The sequence below is a fragment of the Rhea pennata genome, chromosome 3 (genome assembly GCF_028389875.1).
Source record: "Rhea pennata isolate bPtePen1 chromosome 3, bPtePen1.pri, whole genome shotgun sequence".
NCBI classification, from domain to species: Eukaryota; Metazoa; Chordata; class Aves; order Rheiformes; family Rheidae; genus Rhea; species Rhea pennata.
Window position 1 is genome coordinate 285275 of NC_084665.1, and position 9718 is coordinate 294992.

At 44.4% G+C, this 9718-nt stretch overlaps 1 protein-coding gene across 1 annotated transcript; it reads right to left on the reverse strand.

Annotated features, from left to right (window-relative positions):
• Positions 1-6191: 6191 nt before the first annotated feature.
• Positions 6192-9326, reverse strand: CST7 (cystatin F). Its single transcript, XM_062571167.1, has 4 exons — positions 9197-9326; positions 7336-7508; positions 6897-7013; positions 6192-6398 (listed from the first exon to the last, which is right to left on the reverse strand). Exons 1-4 carry the CDS (start codon positions 9324-9326, stop codon positions 6321-6323), a joined length of 498 nt encoding a protein of 165 aa, XP_062427151.1. The 3' UTR covers positions 6192-6320.
• Positions 9327-9718: the final 392 nt, after the last annotated feature.

The window sequence follows — 9718 nt, forward strand, 5'->3', positions numbered from 1 at the left end:
TCATTGTCTGTGGAGTCTTTTGTTTCTTCATAGCATTATAGTGGAAAATGAGTGAAAGTTGTGCTTTTATATGGTATCAAAGACCAGTGGGTTTAAAACGGTTCACCTGCATAACTGTTTCTTCCGTGGTTGCCAGGTCCTGTAAGTTTCCTGTTGGTTGTGTAAGTGACCTGCCCAGAGAGTCATAGGATGGAAGAGGGTCAGCCCCAGGAACCCTCTTCCGTATGCTCTTTTTGGAGAAATGGTAGAGCTTTTGGGAAGGATGGTGTCTTAGGATGGATGTGAAGTGAAAGTGCTCCTGCAGATTCTAGTCTGATAGTGGATGAGGAGGGCCTCGTTTAAAATCTTAGTATGTAGTAATAGCTGCTGGATGCTTCCTGACATGTCCAGAGGAAATCATTTACTTTATATGTAGATTAATAGAAGGTTACAGGTGTGTTCTGTAAGAGAAATAAATCCAGAGCATGCTTTTTTCTTTCGTAACTGTGAAGAGAAACTTTTTTTTGTTCACATCTTGAATAAATACATTTTCATCTTATATAAGAGCTAAAGGTAACGAAGATGGAAGGGGTTATGATATGCAGTTGCTAAAAAGCTGAGTGACTTAGTGAATTGATTCCTGCTCTAGGATTAAAGTCTTGGCTGCTCTCTCCTTTTCTGCCACTGGGTGATAGTCAAAGATAGATTTGCTCTATTCCTCAACTCATGTCCTGTAAAAAAGGAAATAATCAAGATTTACTTGATACATAATGAACAGCACCACTGCTTTTTCTGGCTTTCTGTGCTTGTCTTTGTTAATGGGAGGGATATGCAAGTGTAAGCGATTCTCTTCTGCTGGCGCTTCTGTCACCTTGTGCTATAAAGTCTGCATTACCACCAGCACTGCAGTAGCCCTGTGGTGTATAGGTGATGCTCGCTTTATCAGGCTGACTTGCCCTGTAACAGGCTACAGGATGATCACTTGCTCTCAAGTCTACCTGCTTTATCTGGCAGCTTCTGGACTTAGAAGGAAGCTGTCTGAGAGAAGGATGAAGTCTGGCAGAAGGGTTGCTGCAGGTTCTGACCTTGGATGCAGCTCCGCTTTATCTTAACAGTTGGTGGACAGAGACTGAGTATGAAAGTTAGTGTGGTTGATGCTTCCTGGTAATAGATGTGTCCAGCCCAAAAACACCCCTGGCCCCTAAAATTAAAAGGAGGCTATTTACTGTCATGATGGGTGCAGCATTGGTTGTGGACCCGGATGGAATTGCAGTATCAAGTAGAGGTGTCAGTGTGCAGTTTTAAGGATCTCTGGATGTGTGTCTGAGCACAGGATCTCCATACCTCCAGCTGAAGGAGCCCCAGAGTATGCAGAGGCTAAAAGTAGTACCTCTCCTGTGTTTAGGAGGTTCTGGTTCTTGTTTCTGGTACAGGGTTGGATCCTGCCAGCCCATCTTTGGTATGCAGAAGTAGAATGGTCTGCTCTCTGTAGCTGCAGAACCCAGACAAGAGGAGGACTGATGGACATGCAGCTTGTTCATTGCTTAGCATGAGGGGTCATGAGAGCAGTATTTTCATGGAAGCTCATTACTTTTAATTACTGAGAGTTCCTTCTCAAATGCAATCCTTGCAGAGTAATACCAGCAGCATTAAAATGCCTGTAGAACACTGGCATAAATTCCTCTTGGTGCTAGTGTTAGGACTGCTTTTTTGGGTTCATTCCACTTTCACAGAAGCATGAGGCAATGATATGTTACAGTTGCAGATGGCTGTTGACACACCTACCTTGAGCAACAGAGAAGGCTGGGAGAAAACCCGCTCTGTCTTCTCTTGCTTGATAATAGCAGTGCAGAAATGTAACACCTGTCCAGCTTGGCAGCTAGTTCTTTAGTGTGGACTCATTGACCTTTCTGGAAGAAGCAGGAGCAGTTACAGTAATGTCTAAAGAGCTTGCCAGGGTAAGATTGTTTTGGGTTGCAGGAGAAGGAAGATGTAGCTCTCTAAGAAGGGAGGAAGACCTCTCTGCACAACTCAGAGCATCTGAGGGTGCTTCTGTGCTTTTCCCAAGCTTCTCCTGGGACTACTTTGAAGAACAAATGGGGTGTGGGACTGGAGAGCAGTGCCTACTCTCCTGAAGGGTTTGAGGAAGTATGTGCTTCAGCACACACCCCTGCACTAAAACAGCCTATAGAAAAGGGACTGAGCTGGGATACACAATGGCTGTGCATTTTAAAGGTGTGTTCTGTAATTGTGCTGGGAGAGAAGGGAAATAGTGATGTTTTGTTGCAGAATAGATGTTGCTGAAGAGTAGAAGTACCTAGAAGATTTTACTGCAGCTATTTAAAATGCTATTCCCCAGCTCACTGCCCTGCCCCTATGTATAGCAGAACCTGTGGAAGATGACTCAAGCACACACAACACTCCTGTGCAAAAGTTGGTATCTCAGTGTAAATGGCTGATGAAAGTGGATTTGTGCTAAGGCTTTGCAATCAACTCGCTTTAAATTTGAGTCTGCTTTGGGTCAATTACCCTTCCAAATGGGGTGTTGGCCTCCAGCCTTTGAGGGTGATTGAGCACTGGAACCAACTGTCCAGAGAAGTTGTGGAGTCTCCATCCCTGGAGATACTCAAAAGCTGTCTGGAGAGGGCCCTGGGTAACGAACTCTAGGTGACCATGCTTAAGCAGATGATCTTCAGAGGTGCCTTCCAACCTCAAATACTCTGTGATTCTATGCAAACTTCTGGATCTGTTTGCTCAGTGATCACAGTAGAGATCTTGTGAACCTTCACTCTCTGACCTCCTTATCAAATTTGTTTAAATAAAGCAAGTGCTGTAAAGGAATAACTATGCTGAGTGCAATTCATTTGCTAATACTTCTAGAGTAGAGACTGAAAAATTTATAGTGACCTGAATGCAACACTCGTTTCCCCCTGGTCAGCAGAAGTCATGTCTCCTCATCTAGCTGTTGCCACAAAGTCAAACCTAGCCTTGCTTCTGTGCAGCTGCATACATGACTCCCCAGCTGTCTAAGGGTCCTGGAAGACAGTGAGATTATGAAGTCAGGTGCAACTGGTGTACACAGGCTTTTCAAGTCCCTAATGTGGGGTTGCTGATGTGAAAAGACTGCCAAGTGGTGAGTCTGTCAGTCAGAGATGCTTTATTTTGGTGGCAGGCAGGTTGTTTCGTAGGTAAGTGAAAAGTAGGGGCGTGAGGAGCAACTCTAATGTCCAGCCTGTCCCTGGGAAACTACTGCTCAGCAGAGCTTGTAAGCAAATAGAGATCCCAGTCTAGGAGTCTGCAGATCACCAGGAATGCTGAAGCTCTGGTGAAATGCAGGCTAGCTTGCTTTTTTTTGTGTGTGCATAGGACTCCTCAGTGCACAGTCAGTCTCTTCCTGCAGCAGAAATGTTGAGGAATACTTGTCTATATAAGGCTAAGAATCCTCTTGAGTAGATGAACTAAGAAGTACTGTGGGCATTGAGCACATGGTGCTTCTGGTACGCTAGAGAGAGAACTGAAGCCAAAGCAAGCTACGCCCTCAGTTTGTTCTTAATAGTCCTGCACCCACTGATCCCGGTGAAGCATCGTCTTTGGTTGTCTTTGGAAGCTCTTAATGCCACTGCTGGGGCTGTTCTTCTTTTATGCAGCTTCTGGAACTGGCAGAAGCAGCTTACTCTTCTGTCCTGAGGCTGTAAATCTTCACTAGATGTATTTATTTAGCTGATTTATCCTGGAGAAAAGTATGTGCCTTGGTACCCCGGAATAGATGTCAGAGCCTCAGCAAGCTCTGCAGGGTATGAACTCCCTGGAGTCAACTGATGAACAGTTAACCTTGGTATAAATTTTAACGAAGATGTCTCTTGGGCAGAGACATGGGCTTGAATGCTTTCATTGTGATTAAATGCTTTTTAGCTGCAGTTCTTTAGGTCAGTGCTAGCATTATCCTTCTGATGTGGGACTATTTAATTGCCCAGATCCTTCTCTAGCAGTGCTCTGGAGTGGTACTGAGAGCTTAGTCACCTTTAGCTCTGCTCCTTTCTTTTGTGCTTATGGTAACTTTGTTATCTACCTGGATATGATGGATGCTGCTACTTCAGTGTTGCTTGTTTATTATAGTGTTACAGTAAATACTTTGCTGTGATTGTAAATGTGGGGCTGACCTGTCTTTCTCCCTCAGAAGATGCTTGGCTGCTGCTGCACTGAGTTGATTACAGTGAGCTCATCTGTTTTGCAGTGTCTGCTGGGAATAGTTTTATGTAAAACATGTAGCTGTTCTTTGCTTCCAAAGAAGCCTGTTTGGATAGAGATTCAGAGAGTACTGTGTTTTCCTCAGAAGAACAGCAAGAGCACATTGAGTTTGTCGGTTTGCATGATGCCAGGTGTGTCTAGCTTTAAGGTTTTGCTTCTTTAATACATCAGGCACTGATTCAATGAGGAGGCTAAGAGATTAAGCCTCTTATGCAAGGTGCTTGAAAGTTCACACATGGTAGACTGTTCTGGGTTGTGCTTATCTACCTGCTTGAATCTCTGCACTGACCTAAGCTGACTGTGTACATTCCTCTTCCCTCACTGTGGCATGTAGAAAGGCTGATTTAATCTGTTACTTTGTTATAGGCTGTCATGTTGGCTAAAGGAAGAAACAGAAATCTGTCTGGTCCGTCCTGGGCCAGCGCTGGCTGGAGCTGTCAGTTTAGTAGGAAGCCTTTGGCATTGCTGCTATGTGAAACACCCAGTTGAAATAGAAGAGAGATGAGGCCATTGCAACCCCTTTGAGGTGCACAGAGTGGTTCCTGGGATGAGTTGGCTTCTTGCCCTCTTAAACTCAGCTGTGGCTTAACTTTCCTGCTCTGTGTCCACCTTTCCAAAGTTGGATCTGTTGTTCCTTGTCTCCAGCTTCAGGCAGTTAAAGTGGCTTATGTGATAGATGAGTATAGTGCCACACTATGTCCATCCATGGCCCTTTTGAAGGTTTCTTCTGAGCACTCCTTTTGTCCAGCTGAGACTCTCCCTACCACAAAGATGTGATGCAGCACAGCTGCCTCTCCAGAACTGGCTAAATTTGAGCCACTGCTGTGCATCACCTGTGCCACTCATGCCTCACAAGTGAGATTTATTAAGCAGAGCTTGAGACTTGCCCAGCCTGCAAAGGCATGCTATGGGATTGCTTAAACTAGAGACCTCAACTGTGCTGTCAATAGATCTACCTGTTGTAAGAGACCTGGCCCTTGGCCTGGAGCCCTCAGTGGTATTTTTGGACTGAAGAGTAGTTCGAAAGGTTGAAAGTGGAGGTACTGCTGCTAACAAGAGCTGCAAGAGAGCTGCAGCAAGGCAACAATTGTCAGGAGAAATAGGGGGATTGTGGAAATGTCTTAAACTTATAGTTTAAGTCACAGCCCTATCCACTTGTGAGTGCTGGTCTTCCAGTTATGGGTCTTAGTGATGTATAAGCAATAATCTGTCCATGCATGAAGAGAGAAGGCTGAAGTAATAGTAGATACTGACTGAAACCAGGCCATCATTCTCCTAAACTTGAATAAAAGTTGTGGGCAATCAGAAATTGAATATCTGCTATGAACCTGAATGAAACTTCATTACTTAACATCAGCAAAAATTTGATTTGGGAGCATGATTGCGTTTATTCCTCTGTGTTTGTCATGATGCCCTTCCATAGAACAGATTAGCTTTTGCTTAAAGTAGAAGTACTAGCTAATTATTTCTTAGCTGTTCGTGTGTGTGTGTGTGGTTCTCAAAACAGCCTCATCCATCCTCTTGTCTTGAGGCAAGATCAACTCTATCTTACTTGTTTCTGGCAGGTGTATCTAATCTTTTCTGTAGCACTGGAGACTCTTAGGGTTTTATTTTAGTTTTCTGTGCGAGTATATCCCTGGGCAAATTATTGCGCTGTTATAAAGCTCTCCTCACTGTTGAAGTCATGTGTGGTGTAGTTTAGATTTGTTTACTTTGTGGCTGCATGAAGAGCTGTCAGAACAAACAAGTCTAACAAATCTTTCTGGGTCTGTCCATGATACTTGGACACATTTCAGGCAAAGATGGCAGATGGTTCTCTAGTGAATGAGTGATAACAAGTTCTCGTGCAGTTTAGTTTTAGACAAACAAAAATATGCAGCTGGATAGCAGTGAATTCAGTCAAACAGGTCTTTTTAGCCACCCAGATCTTGAGCATCTTCCTCAGGAAAAAATCATGTGCTTTGAAACAAAAGCTTGGTGGCAATTCTGTACAGCTGTTCTCTAGCTCAGTTTTGACCTCAGCAACCCAAGCAAGGAAAAGCTCTCTGTAAAAATTCTCCCTGTGAGTCACATTCTTGCAGGTGAAAGGTGAATCAGTGACAAAGAGCAATAGAAACCTGTGTTTTATGTAACCAAGGCATCATCCAGACCTCAAAATAGCACCACAGCACCTGCAAATAAAAGAGGAATTGGTGACTAGGTTGAACCAACTGTGCCAGTTCTCGGCCTTGGTGGCCACGTTGAGGCAGGAGAAAACTGCATCTCTTCTTCCACCCCTTTTCTCCCAGGACAGGTACTATTTGCCAAGTAATAGTATCTTACTGGGGAGGGCCCAGTAAGGATTCATTCCACCCTGCTGCTCAGGAAATCTCAAGATTTCCCGCCTATTCCGCTTCTATGCAACTTCACCCTGCTATCCAGGAACAGGCGGCGTGGGTCAAATGGCTGTGCCTGGCTCAACTCCTTCCAGCCAGGAGCTGGTCCTGGATGTAGGTGAGATGCTATGCTGCTTATATTGGTAAATTTTGCTCACTCCACCTGGCTCTGCCCAGAAAAGTCTTGTGTATCTATGGGGACCTGGCAGAGCTAGTCTGTAAAGTGACTGTGCAGCTAGAATCACCAAGAGTTGTGTGCAGTTACTGAGTACCCCGAAGAAAGTGGACACGTACTTGCTGCAACTTTTTCTTCTTCTGGAATTTGCAGCTGTCCAGGTTGGAGTGCTGCCTCTTCTCACACACCGTACGTCCAATTTCCACCTGTAGCATGTACTTCAGTCCTCTGACAATCTAGAGAAAGTAGTGTATTACTTTAATGGCAATGGGAAGAGGCAGAGAAAGGGATGCTAAAATAGAATTTTGGCTAGGGATCAAGTGCTACATCTATGAGTTGTGTGTGATGTTGCGGGTAGAGGTGTCTTGCATTGAGTTGCTGTGGGAAATAACTCTCCTGCACAGCAATTGAATGAGATAAAGGGACACGTGCTGTTATTTTTGGCAAGCATTCCTAGCAGTCCTGAGCAGGATGAGGGCTCCCACATCCTGGGTGTTCTGTGGCAGGGTCAATTGCTAAATAGTTTGGAAGAGCAATGGGATTCTGGGCTGTTCTTACCTGCACCATGGCTTTGTTTATTTGCAATTCTTTAAACAGAAAGAGGTCATTGGAACTGTTGTTGTATCGGTAAACGCCAAAGCGAGCCGCCTTGCGAACGCCAGGATTGTTAGTGTTCATGGGGACAGGGAAGCCAGGTTTCGTGGTTGAATGAGGTGGTGGTACGTACACAGCTAGAACAACACAAAACATGAGCACAGAATGTTTCTTATATGTGTTCAGGCCTCTGAACCAAAGCTAAGTCTTCATACCTGTCCTGTGCACCTGTGCTTCAGGAAAGCTCTGGTTACCTCTACTGCAAAGTATCTTTTTTGCGTGTGTGTGTTTGAAATGGGGAAATAAACCTGTGGGATGAAGTGACAGGAAAAAGATCATTGACTCTGCTAGAAGTGATAGAGCTCAGATTAGTTTAGAGAAACCAGAATGAAATAAATATTTAGGACATTTCTGGTCCAATTCCCTGTTCAAAGCAGGACCATTTTTGAAGCTAGTTCTAAAGGTAGATCCTGTTGCTCAGGGTATGGTATAGTTTTGATAACTTGTCAAATACTGTCTGCCAGAGCCTTGCTGCTCTCATCTCGCATGCCAAGGTTGATTTGTCACACTTGTGCTTCTTCCCTCCCTGCAATGCTTTGGCAGCATCTTGAGGCTCTTATCTCAGAGGGATTGTGTAGTAATGGGAGGGGAAGGGAGAAAGACACCTTCCTTCAACATGCCAATGATAGAGAGGGGCAGGGCAGACCCTGGGGCAGAGCTGGTTCTAGCTCTTCACTGTCCTGGCGGTGGACAGCTTTGGGCAACTGTTGCACTGAACCAAGTGCTAAGGACCACCTTATCACAGCCATGAAGCAGAGGGACAAGATGCAAAGGAAATGGAGATGGAAGAAAAAAAAATCATGATCTTTCAAGTTCATGAGTGCTTCTCTCCATGCAGCACTTAGTGTCAGCTGTGCAGCTAATTGTCTTACCTCCCTGCCTGCCCCACTCATCTTTTCAATAATTCGAAAGATGCCTGAAGCTAACAGTTGATGCAGATATTTCTTCCCTTTATACTCCCTCATAACCTTCCCCACACACTTCTGTAATAGAAACAAGAGGAAGAAATCCTCAACCTATGCAAGTTGTAGCATAACCACTGCTTATGCCAGGACCTACCAGCTCAGGGGATGGCCCTTGGAGTTTGTTGTAAATGTGTGTGCAGCTGCACATACATACACTTGCATGCAGATCTTATACTAATTTACTGTGAAAGTCAAGCTCTTTATCACCTCCAGCTCTTTTTTCACACACGAATCTCTCACTAACAGCCAACAGCAGAGCATAACCTGTGTCTTCAAGCTAGTTTCTACTGAGAAAAATAACTAGCTTATCTTATTCCATAGTAGAAGTCTTGCGTGTGACCTAGACTCTATTTAAATAAAAAAAAAAAAAGAGAGAGAGAGAGAGAGAGAGCATGTGTACCACCATGAACATAGGTTAAAATTTCAGCTTTCAGGTTGGTTATGTACATCCTAGTTTACATCATCGTGTCCTCCCCTGCAGATTGTATTGGCTACTTCCGATTGTAACACTGCTTGGTGATTATAGTGCTTAACATGCAAAAGAGAGACTGAGTTCCCCTTTCCTCTTCAACTGAAGGATGTCTACAGGCACATCTCTTCTTCCTGGCCAATACCCCAGCTACCATGAGTTGCCAAACTCCTCAACTTAATGAGGCTCATGTTTTCATGCAGTTGGTATCTGTGAGACATAGGCCGTATGTCTCAGAGTAGGTTTCTGCAAATGGTGTGGAGTGACAAACTCTCATGTCTCACATCTCTGTTCTGGGATGAGACCTGGCAGTGTTGGCTCACCTACCAACCCAGAATCCCCTGGTAGGTCCTGAGACTATTCTCTAGAGGATATTCCTCCCCCACTGCAGCAAAAGTGGGATTAAAGAGTTGCAGAGACTCGAAGAGGCTAGTGCTGAGGGCCTTCCTCAGGCAGTGCATCTTACTCAGCACCCAGGTTATGGGATAAGACTATCCAAAGTGTATTTGTCCTTTTGTGCTAAATAAGGACTCTACCTAGAAGTTAAAGTTGTGGGACCCACAGGAACTTACAGAGCAGACTGTATGGAGCTTGCCTGAGCTCATAGAGGAAGTTTGGGACAGAGCAGGGGCTTAGTCTGGGCCTTGTTCACAAGACCGGCTCTCATCTTCCTTAGGAACTGTGACCACTCAATGGCCACTTACACTTTGAGCACATGTGAAGAAGAGAGTTGTGGTCTTTTACTCTTAAACATTTTTTTCTAATTCAACTTTTTGATACGATATTTGAATTGCAGAAGATTCAAGAGTACAACTCTAAGATTGAACTTTTGAAAGAGTAGTTATGTGCAAGG

What these genes read in the sequence shown, in the direction of transcription:
- CST7 (XM_062571167.1), bottom strand. Translation starts at nt 9,326, where the DNA reads ATGCACTGCCTGAGGAAGGCCCTCAGCACTAGCCTCTTCGAGTCTCTG. An exon ending in TAAACAAAGCCATGGTGCAG is followed by an intron (nt 7,014 to 7,335) that starts GTAAGAACAGCC and finishes TACTTTCTCTAG; the next exon opens with ATTGTCAGAGGACTGAAGTA. An exon ending in AGAAGAAAAAGTTGCAGCAA is followed by an intron (nt 6,399 to 6,896) that starts GTACGTGTCCAC and finishes TTTTATTTGCAG; the next exon opens with GTGCTGTGGTGCTATTTTGA.